At 37.4% G+C, this 18,747-nt stretch overlaps 1 protein-coding gene across 2 annotated transcripts; it reads right to left on the bottom strand.

Moving 5' to 3' along the window:
* Positions 1–3,468: 3,468 nt before the first annotated feature.
* Positions 3,469–16,738, bottom strand: LOC140142891 (protein N-terminal glutamine amidohydrolase-like). 2 transcript variants are annotated; one of them, XM_072164913.1, is made up of 7 exons: positions 16,643–16,738; positions 15,154–15,287; positions 14,226–14,325; positions 12,478–12,531; positions 6,488–6,636; positions 5,025–5,149; positions 3,469–4,428 (listed from the first exon to the last, which is right to left on the bottom strand). In XM_072164913.1, exons 2-7 carry the CDS (start codon positions 15,231–15,233, stop codon positions 4,325–4,327), a joined length of 612 nt encoding a protein of 203 aa, XP_072021014.1. In that variant the 5' UTR covers positions 15,234–15,287; positions 16,643–16,738; the 3' UTR covers positions 3,469–4,324. The 2 variants fall into 2 exon arrangements, with proteins under 2 accessions (XP_072021014.1, XP_072021015.1); XM_072164914.1 differs by having other exon boundaries at positions 16,586–16,713.
* Between the last annotated feature and the right edge of the window lie 2,009 nt (positions 16,739–18,747).

Genomic DNA, 18,747 nt, shown 5'->3' on the forward strand with positions numbered 1-18,747 from the left:
TGTATTACCGAATTATCTAGGAACTAGGTGCAACAGTTTTCTGGTTCAATTGTTGCAAGTTTTTGAACTTTTCTACCTCCTTTCAGTGCCCTAAAACATACAGTTAGGTGAAAATGGTTTTCATATTCCAACAAAATCACATGGGCATTGAGTTGCAATGGCTGTAACATAATTTCTGTTTGCTACATACCTAAGAACATCATCATAAATAGAGTTGAAACATAAGATCATGATTTCTTTATTACTAATACATACTTCCAAAATATATGCATTTAGATGCATTAAATATATATTTGACAAGTACTTCAATTATATGATAATATAAAATGGTATTATGGTTTCTTAAACCAAATATTCAACTTTTAATAGTTACAGGGTGCCCCCAAAGTAGAGCATTTTGAACCTTTTACAAAGATTATTGTAGGGAAAATCAAAATACATTATGCAATATTATGCTACCTATCAAAATAATTGGTACATGTACAAGTTTGCTCTCTGCATACAGGTGCACATTCAATAGTCTACAAGATAATTCTCAGAAAAGATTGCAAACAGGACAGAAGGTCCAGCTGAGCTGTTATAATAAATTGAGAGAGTGAAAAAATCAGAAACTGGGGGGGGGGGGTCAAACCAGCACAATCAAAACTTCCGGTCCAGGTCCTAAAAAAGTTTGTGTTGCCCTTAAAGCTCCAAAGTCAGGGTACATCAGTCTGTAAATACAATATTGAAAAAACCTGCATGTTTACCACAAAATATGATGGTAAATATTCATTTGTACGGTTTGCAAGGCTCGTTTTTTGAGTTGTCAGTAGGAATTGAAAACAGGCAAAACATTTTGACAATTTTACCAAATGTATGAAAATTTAAATATGAACAAAAAAAGTGAGCCTATTTTTATCAGATTTTGAGGGAGCAAAAATCAGAACCCACTGCAGATCAAACCAGTAAGTGTGTTCAGCTGCTCACGGTTATGCAGTTTAAAATTGTAATCAGAATTTTGGGACACCCTATTCTTACGAAATAATAAAACAATGATGAACAGAATAATGCTGTACCATAATGTAAACCTGAATAATAAAAACATGGGGGTAACATAGAAATACTGAACACACTTTAATACCCTTAAGGCCGGTATATACTCCAATGTCTGGCAGCTTTTTTTATGGGGAGACAGATGCAGCAGCAATTTTCCTCAGCATCTTCCGCAGCTAAAACCACCTTAAATAAAACCTGAGTCTCAAAGCTGCCGCAAGTGTTAGCAGGCATGAGAATTTTCAGGTTTAAACCTGAATTTAGGTTTTTTGTTGTCCAAATTTCCGCACTTTCTTTTCATTTCAGCCTGTTTTGGGCCTTTTTAGCCCAATTTCACACTCTTTTTCAGGATTTTTTCAAACACTTCAGGTTTATCATGGATGATCGTTCTCATGCCTGCGTTAGTAAAATCAAGAAATTCATATTTTTGTCTCTTTTTTTATTATAAACACAAAGGCGAAAATAAACCTCGAAACATGTACGACAGTCTCCAATCCAGAGGACAGTTTGTCGCCTTGTGTGTATATAGACATAGACTTGCAAGGCTGTAATTATAAAGTGGCCTAACAGCAGGCAACTGAAAATCGTTGAAGAGAACCTAAAATGTGATGTCTGTTTCAGTAACGTCCGGAAAACTGTCAGTGGGTGCTGGCCTTAATTATGACACACTCACACAATACCCACAACACACCAATCAAATAAAATACACAAGTTTGAAAAGACACTACATTTCTTGCATGACAAGTTAAGGGATCTGGAATGAGCGTTTTGACAGTATTTTTGTGGGACATGAGAGCACATCAGACATATCAAATTGCATTCTGAATACAAAGAATGTCTTTCTGATATCAAATAATTTCCATTTTTTGAAATTTACAATATAATACAAATTTTATGACAAATTATTAAAATTTGATATTTTTCACATTTTTGATATATAACAGTCCTCGAAGTAAATTTGATAAATCTAATGATATATTCTTAAAGTGAATGTAGCTGGGAGGAAAAGCTGACGATCAATTGAAAATTTTGACCTTTCATATTGAAGATATGAATTTTTTTCCCCAAAAGACCTAATCTTTTTTGGTGTTTTGGGAAAAAAAATTCATATCTTCAATATGAAAGGTCAAAATTTTCAATTGATCGTCGGCTTTTCATCCCACCTACATACACTTTAAGTATAAATCATCAGATTTATAAAGTTTACTTAGTACTGTTAAATATCAAAAATATCAATTTTTAATCATTTGCCATAAAATGTGTATTACATTGCAAATTTCAAAAATCAAAATTATTTGATATCAGAAGGACATTCTTCATTATTCAGAATGCAATTCGATATGTCTGATGTGCTTTAATGTCCCACAATAAATACTGTCCAAACGCTCATACCCCAGCCCTTAAATTTCAGATAGCGAGCTTAAATGTCACGTCACAGCACCATTGAGCTATTCCAATTGAAATCCATACACCCCCTATGGAAACACAAACCTTAATCTTCCACACGGGGAATGTGAATTTTAAATGGGGTAACCTGAATGGGTAATTCCATTTAAAATCTACAGTACACCCCCTGTGTGGGAGACTAAGGTCATGTCTTTCATAGAGGGTGTATGGACACTGTACACATATAAAGAATATACCAGAAATCACCAAATTTGGTGCCAATCCAGTAATTTAATAAAAAGTAAATTCAATTCGGGGGCACTCGTAATTCACAGACGTCTCTGATTTCAAAGACAGGTCAGTGATTTCACATACAGGGAGTCTGTGATATCACATATGTCAAGCTTTGTTGACACCTGGGCACTCGATGCAGCATATCGGAACGAAGCTGAGTGTATTAGAATAAGCTTTCCTATGCAAATATCTATAATTCTGACAAATGGTCCCAGAACACACTTAGATTGCAATGGCCAAAATCAAATGTTTTGAAGTAAAAAAATCTCAAGAGTACCCGAGCCTGCGCTCTAATTCATGAATTGGATAGTAAAATTAGCAGGCACTCAACTTGGGCTAGCTACAACCCTGATTAATGCCACTGCGCCGGCGTGTTCACCAAAATTACTAATATCATTTGCGACTGGGTTTTGAAACTGGGGAGTATGTGATTTATGAGACGTCTCTGAAATATGATACTGTTATGTGACATGACGCTTCAAGAGTATTTGATATCAGAGACGTCCGTGAATTATGAGTGCCCCCGAACTAAATTCCAGAAGCTTTTGCATTTGGACCCTTGCTGTATTAACCTGATTTCACACCGGGGTGCACATTGTTAGCAAACATTATGTTGCTATGCATTTTAATGCAGTGAAGTGCACAGTACAATAACAATGTGCGTTTTGGCATAATGACATCAGAAATCCAAAGGGTTATGGGATTTACCGAAAAGGTGAATTATGTTACTCCATGATTAATAAAGTATCCACATAACATACAATACACACATGTATTGAATACACTGAATTCCAAGTTTCAGTTAATAAACAATTTTGGCAAATATTCAAGTGCACAACATTAATATCTCTGTCAAAGGGAGGATATGTGACCTGCTACGACGAAATGAGCGTAAAGTCGCAAGTTAATAGTTTCAAAACATCCTGGCTGACTATGAGTTGATGTTCTTTGTTTGTTTGAGAATAGCCCATTGTGCCCCCATTCACAAGGGACATACAGACATACCACTGGCTTGAACAGGTGCGTAAGAAACAAAGAACACCAACACAGAAGCCAGGGCATTTCGAAACTACCAACTTTTTCTTCTTCCGGTACTGTGCAAAACCTCAAAAGAGTATAGACGCACACTGGTTGATTTGTAGACAAATGCTCCACTTGGACAGCATATATAAAGGATAAAAAGTTTGATATGGAGGAGCATGGAGCTGGTAGGTGCAGTGACAATTATATACAGGATTAAAAACATTGTTGTGGATGAGCTAACAGAAGGTGGCGTCTCCAGCTCTGGCCTTGAAAACGTCCGTGAGATGGAGAGTCCACTACGTGTTGAGGGAGCGAGTTCCATAGACGAATTGTGTCCGGAATGAGCCCTTCAATATAATAGTCCGAGAGTTTGGGATGAAGAAACGTCTGCTGTTGCCTCTGGTCTGGGTTTCGAACAGCTTTATACTCGTTTTGTGGTAGCAAGTCACATATACCATGATCAGTTTCTGACCGTCATATAAACATTAAATTTCATTGAGTTGTGAGGAGTGTTCATGTGAAACTGGTCCAAACAAATCACTGATACTGTATTCCTACTTGACAGGATATACAGATAATGATTTCTTCTTCAGCTTGTCCCAAAATGTTTTAATATACCCTGTAGATCCATGACCTGGCCAACCCCAATGGCAGGATCCATACTGATGTAATCATCCAGGTTCATGGTAGAATCTGAAAAGAAAATGGGAGAATTTAAAACATCTTAGGAAAGTTCCTTTACTTTAAAAGTTACCTTGAATAAGGCCAGTGGCAGCCCCAGCCCCCCCCCCCTTGGTCTGCCACTGGCCTTGTTCAGAGTATTGGTTTAGCAGCTTAATTGTGACACCATCATTATCTTTGACCCCGTTTACACAGAGCCTGAAGTCGACTTTGAACTCGACTTCATTTGTGTGTAAACAGGGTCGTAAATCGCATTGAACTCGACTGTTTCATTTTCATTCAGCATAGTGTTTACAATCCTCCAGTCACATGGCCACCCAATGGGTAATTAAGTGTCACAACAGATCATTGTTATTGAAGGGGGGGGCAGGTCACATCCAGCATCCAAGTTGAGAATAGGTTTTTGTGGCTTAACCTCTATAGGGTTGATGTTATAAATCAAATGTGTTTTTAAGGCCCTATCTGCAAAACAGCTACCCTTTTAAACATTTGATAATTTCTCAGCATTCTATATTGTACATAATCTAAAAATGTGATATCTGCACGGCAGCTATTATACAGACACCCTACTTACACCCTCTTCTCCCACTCATGTGTGTTCAACATACCTTGAGTTGCTATGCATTGATATAATGGCGGTGGTTGCATCCATGTACCATCTTCATTCCTCATATGTGATCTATCTGATGCAAAATGGGCAAGGAATACTTCTGCTGGGATTACTCGAAACTTTCTGTAAACAGAAGCAAGAATTAAACAGAGATGCATATCAAAAACTAAGATGTACGAGTAAAAAATGTTGGCATATTCAGAGCGTTTCACATGTGTCAAAGCACTTAACATTTATTCCGCTGTTGTTAGAAGGTGTCAGCTGCCATACAAAGCCCAAGGCATGCAGTTACCTTTGGGCGGCGCTCAATGGACAATATTCTAACAGCTCCCCATCCCTGATTCCTCCCCAATTCCTCCGATTGCAAGACTGAGCCCATACTGCTGCACATCCATGCATGTACACCATGGTATTTAAATATCATTAGCTAGGATTTGACAAGTGCCCATAATTTTCACCAAAACAGCCTGTAAAAAACAGACTCTAAAAACATAAACTAGACCTCTAGTCCTCTACATACTCTGGGTTCAGTGAGTTTACATAGCTATTGCTGTAGCCCTGATTTATTAATCTGGTCTTGTTTTGAGTTCATAGAACTTATTCAAGCATTATTGTTTATAATTTAGCATCTGTCTATGGCATCAATTGTGCTCGTCCCAGGAGCAAACTGCCTGTCTGTCCAAAACGATGGGTGGACAGTGGCTAGCTAAGACATTCACACATACGAGGGGGTATCAAAAAGTTTTAGAAATCGCCCAGAAGTGGAAGAGCTATATCAATGAAATTTTGTCAGTGTAATCATAATCACTGGTCCTTATGTACACTATGATGCAAAAATAGTCTCATAAGAATGTTTACTTTTTTTACAGGCGCTAGATGTCAGTACCTGCCTATGTAACCGCATAACCAGCAAAATGGAGAAAATTAAGGCACGTAGCATGATTAAGTTCCATTTAAGGGTTACAGTGCCAAAAAATCTGTGATGAAATAAAAATTCATTTTCCAAAAAGCAACAGTGACAATATCACAATCACAATTCACTTCTGGGCGATTTCTAAAACTTTTTGATACCCCTCGTACATTGTACTATCATCAGGGATGGTTTTCAATCAAAATGTCCTTATTAGTAGCTTTGATCAAGGCTTTCATCCTTTCTTTTTCTAAGAATAGGCCAACATGCTAATATGTCCCTTAATTAAAAACTCCTCAAAAATCAAAATGTGGCTCATTTTTTTTTTCCGTTGTTTTTTCCTTCAGGGCTCTTGACTTGAATGTCTTGACTTGATAGTGGTTTTATTTGTGTTCATCGCGATTCGCGACTCAACAATAAAATACATGCTTATTGTAAGAAAACAAATTTGCTTTGGGTCCATTTTACACTTTGGGTACTTTTTGAAAATGTTTGTATGCTGGTGATATACACTTAAAATACAAGTGGCCCCCTTGCCTGAAGTCAAATACCTGTGGAATTCTGGTCTGATGGAGTACTCTTCTTGAATAGCCTCTGACATATAGGTTGAGAAAGACGTTGGCAATGGCAGCACAGTGTCCAGGTCATAGACTTGGGGTGAACCTTCTGTTGGCTTGTGTATGAACAATACATGATAATCCTTGAAAGAAATGAAAACTAGACTTAGCTGTGGTCTAAGACCACGAACACAGCCGTGTTGTGACCCTTTAATGACCTTTGACCCCAAAATATATGAAAGCGCTCATAGACATTGGCTAATGTCAACGCATGTGCACGTGGTATCACTTTGCCATGTTACTTGTGGCAGAAGGGGCATTTTGAAGGTTTTTTCGTCTTAGACCGGAAGTGACCCCTTAATGACATTTGACCCCAAATAAAAAAATACCACATATGAATTGGGTAACCACAAGTCATGTGTGAACATACAGTTACTGTTATATGTTTTCCTTAGCAAATAAAAAATTTTGAAGGTTTTTGGTTTTATACCGGAAGTGACCCCTTAATGACCTTTGACCCTAAATCTGTGTACACCCCATAGACACTGGGTAATAACAATGCATGTGTGCAAGTGGCGTCACTGTCCTACAGAATCTGTGGAAGAAGATGCATTTTAAAGGTATTTCGTTTTTTACCGGAAGTGACCCCTTAATGAGATTTGACCCCAAATAAAAAAATACCACATATACAATGGGTGACTGCAGATCACGTGTGAACATACCGTTACTGTCCCATGTTTTACTTAGCTAATAAAAATTTTTGAAGGTATTTCGTTTTATACCGGAAGTGACCCCTTAATGACCTTTGACCCCAAATCTGTGTACACCCCATAGACACTGGGTAATAACAATGCATGTGTGCAAGTAACGTCTCTGTCCCACATAATTTGTGGAAGAAGATGCATTTTAAAGGTATTTCTTTTTATACCGGAAGTGACCCCTTAATGAGCTTTGACCTCAAATAAAAAAAATACCACATATACATTGGGTGACTGCGGATCATATGTGAACATACCGTTACTGTGCAATGTTTTACTTAGCTAATAAAATTTTTTGAAGGTTTTTCGTTTTATACCGGAAGTGACCCCTTAATGACCTTTGACCCCAAATCTGTGTACACCACATAGACACTGGGTTATAACAATTCATGTGTGCAAGTAGCATCGCTGTCATACGTAAGTTGTGGGAGAAGATGCATTTTAGTTGAAATCACGTTTTTGACCCTATGACCCCTGCGTGACCTTTGACCCCACGAGTTTCATGTGACATGTAGGGGCACGGTCAATGATCATTGTGACCAAGTTAGGTCAAAATCGATGTAAGCGCAGTGAGTGCTAGAGCAAATGTAATGGTTGACAGAAGAAAGAAAGAACTAGACTTAGCTGTGGTCTAAGACCACGAACACAGCCGTGTTGTTACCCCTTAATGACCTTTGACCACAAAATATATGAAAACCCCATAGACATTGGCTAATGTCAATGTATGTGTGTACGTGGCATCACTTTGCGATGTTATTTGTGGCAGAAGGGCATTTTGAAAGTTTTTGTCTCAAACCGAAATGACCCCTTAATGACCTATGACCCCAAATAAAAAAATGCCATATATACATTGGGAAAACACAATTCATGTGTGAACATACCATCACTCTCCTATGTTTTTCTTAGCTAATAAATTTTTTTGAAAATATTTCGATTTATACCGGAAGTGACCCCTTAATGACCTTTGACCCCAAATCTGTGTACACCACATTGACACTGGTTAATAACAATGCATGTGTGCAAGTGGTGTCACTGTCCACGTAATTTGTGGGAGAAGATGCATTTTAAAGGTATTTCGTTTTATACCGAAGTGACCCCTTAATGACCTTTGACCCCAAATAAAAAAATACCACATATACATTGGATAACTGCAACTCATATGTGAACATACCGTTATTGTCCTATGTTTTCCTTACATAATAAATTTTTTGAAGGTATTCCGTTTTATACCGAAGTGACCCCTTAATGACCTTTGACCTCAAATCTGTGTACACCTTATAGACACTGGGCAATTACAATGCATGTGTGTAAGTGACGCCACTGTTCTACGTAATTTGTAGGAGAAGATGCATTTTGAGTCGAAATCACGTTTTTGACCCCTATGACCCCGGCGTGACCTTTGACCCCACAAGTTTCATGTGACATGTAGGGGCACGGTCAATGATCATTGTGACCAAGTTAGGTCAAAATCGATGTAAGCATGTGAGTGCTAGAGCAAATGTAATGGTTGACAGAAAGAAGAAAGAAGAAAGAAAGAAGAAAGAAAGAAAGAAGAACCTGTAAGAAAAAAGACACAGCCGTGACTAACGTCACGGCTGTGTAACTAGACTTAGCTGTGGTCTAAGACCACGAACACAGCCGTGTTGTGACCCCTTAATCACCTTTGACCCCAAAATATATGAAAACCCCATAGACATTGGCTAATTTCAATGCACGTGTCCACGTGGCATCACTTTGCTATGCTTTTTGTGGCAGAAGGGCATTTTGAAGGTATATCGTTTTATACCGGAAGTGACCCCTTACTGACCTTTGACCCCAAATGTGTGTACACCATATAGACACTGTGTTATAACAATGCATGTGTGCAAGTGGGCGTCACTGTCCACGTAATTTGTGGAAGTAGAAGCATTTTAAAGGTATTTCGTTTTATACCGGAAGTGACCCCTTAATGACCTTTGACCCCAAATAAAATAATACCACATATAAACTGGGTAACCACAATTCATGTGTGAACATACCGTTACTGTTCTATGTTTTTCTTAGCAAATAAAAATTTTTGAAGGTTTTTCGTTTTATACCGAAGTGACCCCTTAATGACCTTTGACCCCAAATCTGTGTACACCCCATAGACACTGGGTAATAACAATGCATGTGTGAAAGTGGCGTCTTTGTCCCACATAATTTGTGGAAGAAGATGCATTTTAAAGGTATTTCTTTTTATACCGGAAGTGACCCCTTAATGAGCTTTGACCCCAAATAAAAAAAATACCACATATACATTGGGTGACTGCAGATCATATGTGAACATACCGTTACTATGCTATGTTTTACGTAGCTAATAAAAATTTTTGAAGGTTTTTCGTTTTATACCGGAAGTGACCCCTTAATGACCTTGGAACCCAAATCTGTGTACACCACATAGACACTGGGTAATAGCAATGCATGTGTGCAAGTGGGGTTGCTGTCCTTCGTAAGTTGTGGGAGAAGATGCATTTTAGTTGAAATCACGTTTTTGACCCTGTGACCCCTGCGTGACCTTTGACCCCGCAAGTTTCATGTGACATGTAGGGGCATGGTCAATGATCATTGTGACCAAGTTAGGTCAAAATCGATGTAAGCATGTGAGTGCTAGAGCAAATGTAATGGTTGACAGAAGAAGAAAGAAGAAAGAAGAAAGAAAGAACCTCACGGCTGTGTAAGAACCTGTAAGAAAAAGACACAGCCGTGACTAACGTCACGGCTGGACGTCACGGCTGTGTAAAGAAAATGTAAAACAATTGGACTGATTTGTAATATGTGACGTGTCATGTCAAAAGGAGACACTTTTGGGCAGGTTATCAATTTGGAGGTTTTTACATATCTGAAATGAATAGATATTTTGCTCCACAACGCCGTTTTCCCCAATGAAATCGGACATTCCTAAGGGAAGATATTGAGTTCGAAAGTTATGGTATTATAAAATTGGAAATTGAGATATCGGCCTTTAAAAATATTATTGACAATGTTGAGAGTAAGAATTACCTTGAAAAATGTCTCAAAAAATACAAGATGCCAGTTATATTCCGGTCTGAAACTATCAGACAATATTTTTAACATTAATAACATCACAAATTCCCAACAAACCCAAATTGTGAAAAAATCACCCTCGGGTAGATTTTTGGCTATTTCTCCATTTACGATCCTGCCCAAAAGTGTCTCCTTTTGACATGACACGTCACATATATTAAAGCTTTCTTGGAAATCAGCATAGTAATAGTGCTGTGATTAGTCCTGATGAGATCATTAACATCCAACCGTGGACAGTAATACATTATTACCGCAGTATGTGGGCCTCACGGACTAAGGCGACGTTTCCTCTCAGCTTGGATAATAATTTTGTTTCCACAAAATGTTAGTTTTCACTGTCAGATATGTCCTCTTTTAATTTTGGCCCCAACAGATAAGGTAATACAAAGAAAATTGTTATTTAATATCAGCTAATATGTCTCCAATGTGAGCCACTCCTTCGAACATGAGTTGGATCGGTTCTTTTGATATTTTACAAATGCACACATGCCCTGTACTTATATGGTGTTATGAACATTATGTACGTGTACAGGGGCGTAAATCCATTTTTGAAAGTGGGGGGGGACACCGTAATGAAAATGATTAGTCATTGATACTTCGGCGCGACAGCGCTGCATGTCACGCCCCCGCGACGTAGGGGGTGTCTGAGGGGGGATGTGCCCCCCTGAGAAGTAAGAAACTTTTGCAAAATGAAGACCTAATTGAAGCCATTTGGTGGACCATTTTAGCACTATTATTGTGTAAAATGTTAGCTTGAAACAGCTGAAAAATTGTTAAATGACCGCCTAACAAGCGATTCGTGGACAAGTCTTCACTAAAACAGAAGCGAAAGCGACCACTTGTTTACGCACACGCAGGGGGGTGTCTGAGGGAGGATGTTCCCCCTCAGAAGTAAGAAACTTTTGCAAAATGAAGACCTAATTGAAGCCACTTGGTGGACCATTTTGGCACTATTATTGTGTAAAATTTTAGCTTGAAACAGCTGAAAAACTGTGAAATGACGGCCTAACTTGTGGACAAGTCTTCACTAAAACAGAAGCGAAAGTGACCACTTGTTTATGTATTTATGATACGCTGGGGGTGTCTGAGTGGGGATGTTCTGCCCTTCAGACGTTGGAAAATTTTGCAAAATGAAGGCCCAATTGAAGTCATTTGGTGCATAATTTTTACACTGTTATCATAAAAACAAACAAAAAAGGGACCAAACTCAATTTGCAAAATTTTACTTGAGATTTGAGATTCGGAATTATTAATAAAGCATGCATGGATTGATGTTGAAGTCAGCATTGAGTCCGTCTTAAAACTGACTTTGGTGATAAAATGTGACAGGCCCTGCATATCGACGGGCCCGCAGTACAGGCTTTTGGGCCGAGGACCCGCCTTCAAGCAATTTGCCCAAAATAATCACAGGCCTATAATATATTATACTTTATACGATCGACCCGGCTGTGCGGATTTTTAGGTATGGGCAGTGATGGGCCTACTAATTACGTGCAAACATTTTTTTCTTCTCTTTTCTCCTTTTCTCTTCTCTTTTCTCCTTTCTCTTCTCTTTTCTCCTTTTCTCCCTTTCTCTCTCTCTTTTCCTTTTTTTTTTTTGGGGGTGGGGACCAAAATGTGGGGGGACATTTGATATTGTGTCCCCCATTTTGAAAAAAGTGAGGGGACGTGTCCCCTGTCCCCCACCGATTTACGCCTTTGTACGTGTATGACTAATATTTCCATTGAAATAATAAACCACCTTGTTCAGACGGTTTATTCAAAATCTTGACAAAACTACAGCATCTCAAGTCTTGATTTTTGCAGGGTAAGTTACTTTACTAAAGTACATTACAATTGTGTGAAAAGAGCATTTTTAAAAATATTGAGGGCGTCCTCCTTGGCAAATGTTACAATGTGGTTTAAATGGCTGTATATTACCAGAATGACTGAGCCAGAAAGTAGTGCTACATGTACTTCAGAGGCGTATCCAGGACTGGGGAACCTGGCAGGGGAATAAAATAGGCTTATTTTGCAATGTTTTTGCATAAAAGATTTCAAATGCAGTCACTCATTCAGGTAATCCCCATTTGACATTCACACTCCCTGTGTGGAAACTTCAGGTCATGTCTTTCACAGAGGGTATACATATTTCAAGTGGAATAGCCCAATTAGACTCACCCATATCACAGGTTGATCTGGTGCTCTTCTTGCTTTCTGCATCCAAAGGGGTACCTAGAAATTAATTGGGAATTTTTTTATTTTAGTGCACAATTTTACTAAGAGAAAATTTTCAATCAAGATAGCTCAATAGCTAAGAAGCTATATGAGCCCTGCAGTGTCGTGTTTGCTCTTGTGGCAAAAAATGAGCTACATGTAGTTCAAAATTCTCCTAGACAAAAGAAAAACCTTTTTAAAAAATGAGATAGTTCAAAATTCTCCCATACAAAAAAAAACACCTTTTTTTTCTAAACGTTTAAACTGACTTTCAGTACAACAAATTCAACTAATCTTAAATTTTCGATGTGTAACACACATCTTCACCTGCAGATTCAGATTCAGATTCAGATTCAACTTTATTTAGCCACGGTGGGCCCACTTCAACCCTAGGTTGTTCTTCCTTGGGGCCGTGGATACAAACTACAGTACAAACAAATATTTAACAAAACATGTTTACAAGAGATATGTTATACAAAATATCAAATGAATTGTTAAGAGATACAAAAGATCATATAAACTTACAATGAGAAGAAGTCCTATGATGTTGTGATGGACTTGCCCTTTTGTTGACCATTGGCGAGTTTTGGTCATATGAGGGCGTTGTATAAGGTTGGTAAAAAAACCCAACTTATTACTAATGTCTTTGTGTAAAAATTATAGCCCATATAAACTCAGTGAGTTGATCTTGGCTGCAATGGTTTATTGTGGTACATGTATCCATGTCCTCAAAATAAAAGTGTGATTAATATTATATCATATCGTTAAGAGTTTGGCAGAATGGTGAATAGTGATATCAGCATGAGATGATTCAGCATGATAAGTGAGTGAAAGAGGGCGGCATACAGATTAGTGAATGGTGTTGTACCATCTGAGCCCTGTTCTATAATTCATAATTCAACATAATTCATGCCTAACATGAATTCAACAAAGAGACAAATCACTATCCTAGATTTATTTGCAATGTTCCTTGGGACACATCAGGGTCTGAAGTTCTTAAATCAACTTAGCTGGTTGACACTTGCTGAAATAAGAAACATCCATTTGGCAGAGTTCATGTTCAGGGTTACAAACAACATACTTCCTGATAATATTTGCATGTTATTTGAGAAAAGGAATATAATTATAATCTCAGGCTGAAATCCAAATAATGTTGATGTTCCTTTTCCTTCAAATAACTTTAAGAAACGCAGTCTTTCGTAAAGGGGTGCTCATCTATGGAACAATCTCTCAGCTGAAGCACAGTTGTGCGATAGATCTGCTGCGTTCAGGAGATTGCTTTACTGTAATTATGAATTGAACTTTGCCTAAATGTTTGCTTTTGGTTACTGTATTACTTTGTCAATTGTACTTGCTTTGTATGTTTAATTTATATTTTATCACTTTGTCATATATAGTTTTTATACTTGTTTTGTATTTCCATTTACTTTTAATATCCTTGATTAATGATGTAATGTAACATGTAAATTTATGTAGCAACACGGCCCCAGGGAAGACCAGCTCAAGGGCTGATCTGGGCTTTTCCGTGTATAAATAAAATTGAAATGAAAATGAAATGAAACTATCCGGCATTTTGCCAAACTCATATGTTCAGGGTGTGCACTTCTTTTACTCTGGAAGTCCCCGGTTTGCTGTTCATTAAATAGATGGTTTGGCATATTCCACTATAAATCACAAAGATTTTTTAACCAACCATTTGCATGAAGCCTTACCATTCTTTGATCATTGGATATAAAGGCTGCATAACAATGACAGAGTTCCTCAGGTCTGGTGGTTGAAATATGCTCACATAATTTCCAAATATTTTCTTCACTGTGATGAAATGAGAAAAAAAAAATTCAATTAGGCGATCAAAAACCCTGTTCAGTCTTTTGAAATATTTTTTTTACCTTGGCTTTTGCACCCCATTTTGATAGTTATGGTGCAATTTCATCTGATGCAGAGCAATTTGAAGTGCAGTCGCAGACAAAAAAACATATAAAGTCAGTACAATGTGGTATATCGCAATTTTGCATCATACTTTTAAATTTGTATCGGAACAGGGGAATTTGGGGGTGCAAATTGCACTGTGATAGGGCTTATTTCGAACGCTGACCCTGTTCTATGGGTTCTTGTGTAATGTTTTCAGTCAAAATGAATCTACATTGTACTTTACATGCATACAACAAGTCGAGATTCTAAAAATGTCATTCAACCATCACCATAAAATCTGATGTACGGTACCATACTTTTAAATTAGGGTCTAAGGTCAAAGGTTTACTTGGTTGTTAAAAAAAGTTTGTTATGTTGAATATGATATATATATATAATGTTTGCCATGTCAATCAACTTTAAAATGCCTTTAATGTAATCCTAGTTGTAACCATAACACCAATGTGTAACAAACTTGTAATCAAAACCTGATACTTGCATGTTAACCTGGAACATCTTATTTCTTATTCAACATTAACATCAAGAATTTCAGCACATCAAGACCAGTCAAAACTTATTTCTTCTAGATGTAATATAGGAAACCTTATCTTCGATATACCAAACCATTGCCATAGTAGTTTGACACCTAATTAGTACCCCTTCCACAGTCTATAATAGCTGTGTGGTATATTACAATAGAGATATTAATTAGAGCCTTGGTTTACCTACCAATAGCAACTGGTGTAGACACATTGATTAGCATCTGAAATCAGTGGTAAACTTTCCCTATTCTGATGAGTGGCAGCCATTGCAAGTCATGTTAGAGTAGTCGGCTTGCATTACACGGAAACAGCATTTTAGACCTGTGTAATGGAAGCAAAGTATGTAGGGATTACTTGGAAATCTGGACAGACTGGACTTGAGAACAAGCGCATCATTGGGTAATAGATTGGCCCTGAAAAGGGAGCCTAATCATGTACAATGCTGCTCATTTAAATAGCGCTATCGGTGCATGCCCGATGTATAGCAATGGTTCTTTCTATCGATAGTGCTTTCATTTTTCATTTAAATGAAAAACAATAACAATACATCACCAGGGCATGACAGAAACAGCCAAGCGGTGCCTGGACATGCATGAATAGCGCTATTAATTGGACTAAATTCGACACGATCCTTTAAGCATCAGCGGCAGCCTGGATACATGCGGAAATTGGTATAGTATGGATGACGGAGCTCGGAGAACTTGACGGATGACAGAGCTCGGAGAACTTGACGGATGACAGAGCTCGGAGAACTTAATATGCCGGACCTCGGATTCGAACAACAAACATTGGATGAACGGATGTTAGAATTTTGAAGCATAAAATGTCATAATTAAACTAGGTACAATTACCGAATAGGGTGCATCTTGCTAGACTTGAGTCCAGTCCTCGTTTACGGAGTTAAGGGTTAGGGTTTAGGGTTGGGGTAGGGCAGTCTTGTAATAAGACTAGTAGAGTTGCACCCTATTCGGCAATCGCTCTAAAACTAAATTATTTCCCGCATGATAAAACTTATTCACTTTAGGCCTATATACATGTATATTACACCTGTATGATGCTCAACATGCGCAAGGATGTTTGAGCTTGACACAAAATCAAATAACAATGGTCATCATTGATGATCATTTTCCAATGAAAGATTAAGCTGCAATCAAGCAATTTTTTGTCTAGTATATTAAAATATCATCCTTTTCAAAATTTGTGGGTATCATAGCCACCATTGGTTTAATAAAATGTCATAGCAGGCATCAGAAAATCATCATGATTAAAAAGATTTTATTTTATTTTATTTAAAAGTAACATAAGCTTACATCATGCATGAACAACCGTGTGTAAACAATTGTTTCAGGATATTTTTACAGTGAAACCAGAAAATATAATGAGTAATCAGATACGGTAATCAATATCATTACAGCAAATCACTTTTGATTTCATTGCTGTAGTGGTGGGATTGCTTACACTTTAAACATGTCTACAACAGGCAGATACCTGTGTACTACATGTACTATTTTAGTAGCAAGGTTAAATTTAGATAAGCTTAAATAAAAAAGTAACAACACAACGTCGAATTTAATTTTGGTTTTTAATAACTGATTAACATTCATTAACCGACCCGTTACCTTATAGTTGGAGCGAGCACGTAAGTTGCATAACATTTAAGCAAATTATACACTTACTTTGTTTGCAACACAGCAAAAGCAGGACAAACTTCTCTGTTTTGTTGTTTTGATTTGCAGGTTTCCTCGGAAATGGCAAATCCTTTTAGACTATTCTGAGCCCGTCACCTGATAGCGCCATCGCGCCACCAAAGGTGATAGCAAAGCAGACTTTCCAGTCTTGGGATGTCATTGCAAAAAGAACCTACTAATTATATTAGTTTAGTCGTAAGTTCTAAACCATTAATCTACTTTTTACTTCTTATTTTCTTTTCTAAAGGAGTGTGACCAAACCAATATTACCCTAATTTTTGTTATTATTTAATATCTTAGACAGACATGAAAGCAGTATTTTAACACTAAATTTGAAGTAAAAGTAGCCTACTTTGTATAATTAGAATCGACCTATTTCAGGGAGGTCTTCAAGAGAATTCTAATCTAAAAATGGTTGCAGCCTGTAACGCCTCCAGTTGTGGGTTGCTGTCGGATTCGGGAGTTGCTATAGGAATCGATATATCAAAGGTGTAGCCTTATTATCCACGTATCCCATAGCACCATTGTCAGTTTATAGGCCTAGACAGTCAGTCACTCAACAACCACGGGCTCAACAAGAACACAAATCCACGAAGCACGCATTTTGTATTACAGTTTAAGAAGAAAAAAAACTCTCTTAAAAAATTAAGTCTATTCTTTATTTTGTCCAACGACCCTGAAAAAAAGAAGAAGATATTTTTCATCACACAAAATGCTCCCCTTTGTATCCCTGGCTTTATAGAAGTGGGATATATGCTATATAATTGCCCTTTGTGTGTGTATGTTTGTTATATGGTATAGCAAAAAAAGGTACGCCTATTTAGGGTATGTGAGGCATAATTCAAAATATCATGAAACGGTATATAGGGAAGACGGCACTTGTTGATTTTCCATTGTCTTTCTTACTCGATGCCACGTCTGGAACCCAGTCTGGATTCCATTTACGCAAAAAGTTGAGTCACAAAAAGCTTACGTAAAATATGACCCCACGAAAGATCATCACAAGAGTGATGGACACAATCTGCCAACAGCTAATCCATGCATAGACTCGCCACTCCTGAGGCAATTTTGCCACAATTATGGTGTCAAAACTGGACGCGGAGTGAAAATGATAATCACAAAAATGAGCTAAATTGCTGTGCACCCTCCCGTTTAGCACCTGTCCAATATTGTTGAAGGTCAACCAACTAACTGCGTCATGTTTTGTGTTTTAATTTCACTTTAAATTATAAAACACCAAGTCAAAGTGTTATAATATAAATTCAAATTCATAGTATCTTAATTATAAGTTACTCTATCAACTCCTTGCGGCAACTCTGATGCTTTTGGACAAAAGAGTGTTAAAACAATTTAATTATTTCACACGGAAAGCAATTGCGTGATCATTTGAAAAAACTGGCAAAACCCTATTGTAGCTCACTAAAAATGGATAAAAGCCGACAGCAATGTTGTAATTTTAGCCACTTAAGGTATTTAAAAACGTGCTTAAAATCACCCTTGAAGGACATTTTTCCATATCCAACTACTTCCTCACCCATATATATCACATCTCACATTTTTTTAAAAATAGAATAAGAACTTGTTAGCATACATTCAGCGCTCTCGAAAAGAGATGAAAGGAAAATAATTAAATATTTCACACGTCATATGGTAAATGCTTAGAACTAGATTTGTGCATCGATCCGGGGCATTGGTGAGCATTTAATGAAATAGACTATAGGTTACCGTAAAATGGGGTAACTTCGGTCAGCGGGGTAACTTTGGTCGGTCAAATATATTTTTTCAAATGGTCATATTTTCGTTCAGCAATATTGTTTTAATTCATATTTGGTGTCAATTTGTTAAGAAATATATTTGGAAGAAATAATAGTCGCTCATGTCCAATTTCCTCGAAATTTACGAAATATTCGGGATTTTGGACCAAAAATGAGCATTTTTTTAACATTTTTTTCAGAAAAAATAAAAATCGATATTTGTGAGCAGGGGTGTGTGCGTAATTAATTTTGCAAGGGGTCAAATGTCAAATGTTGATTTTTTTTTCTTCATGGAATGTAATACTCTGACCAAAGTTGCCCCAAATGCGGGGTAACTTT

Source organism: Amphiura filiformis, chromosome 20 (genome assembly GCF_039555335.1).
Source record: "Amphiura filiformis chromosome 20, Afil_fr2py, whole genome shotgun sequence".
In the NCBI taxonomy this organism is placed as follows: domain Eukaryota; kingdom Metazoa; phylum Echinodermata; class Ophiuroidea; order Amphilepidida; family Amphiuridae; genus Amphiura; species Amphiura filiformis.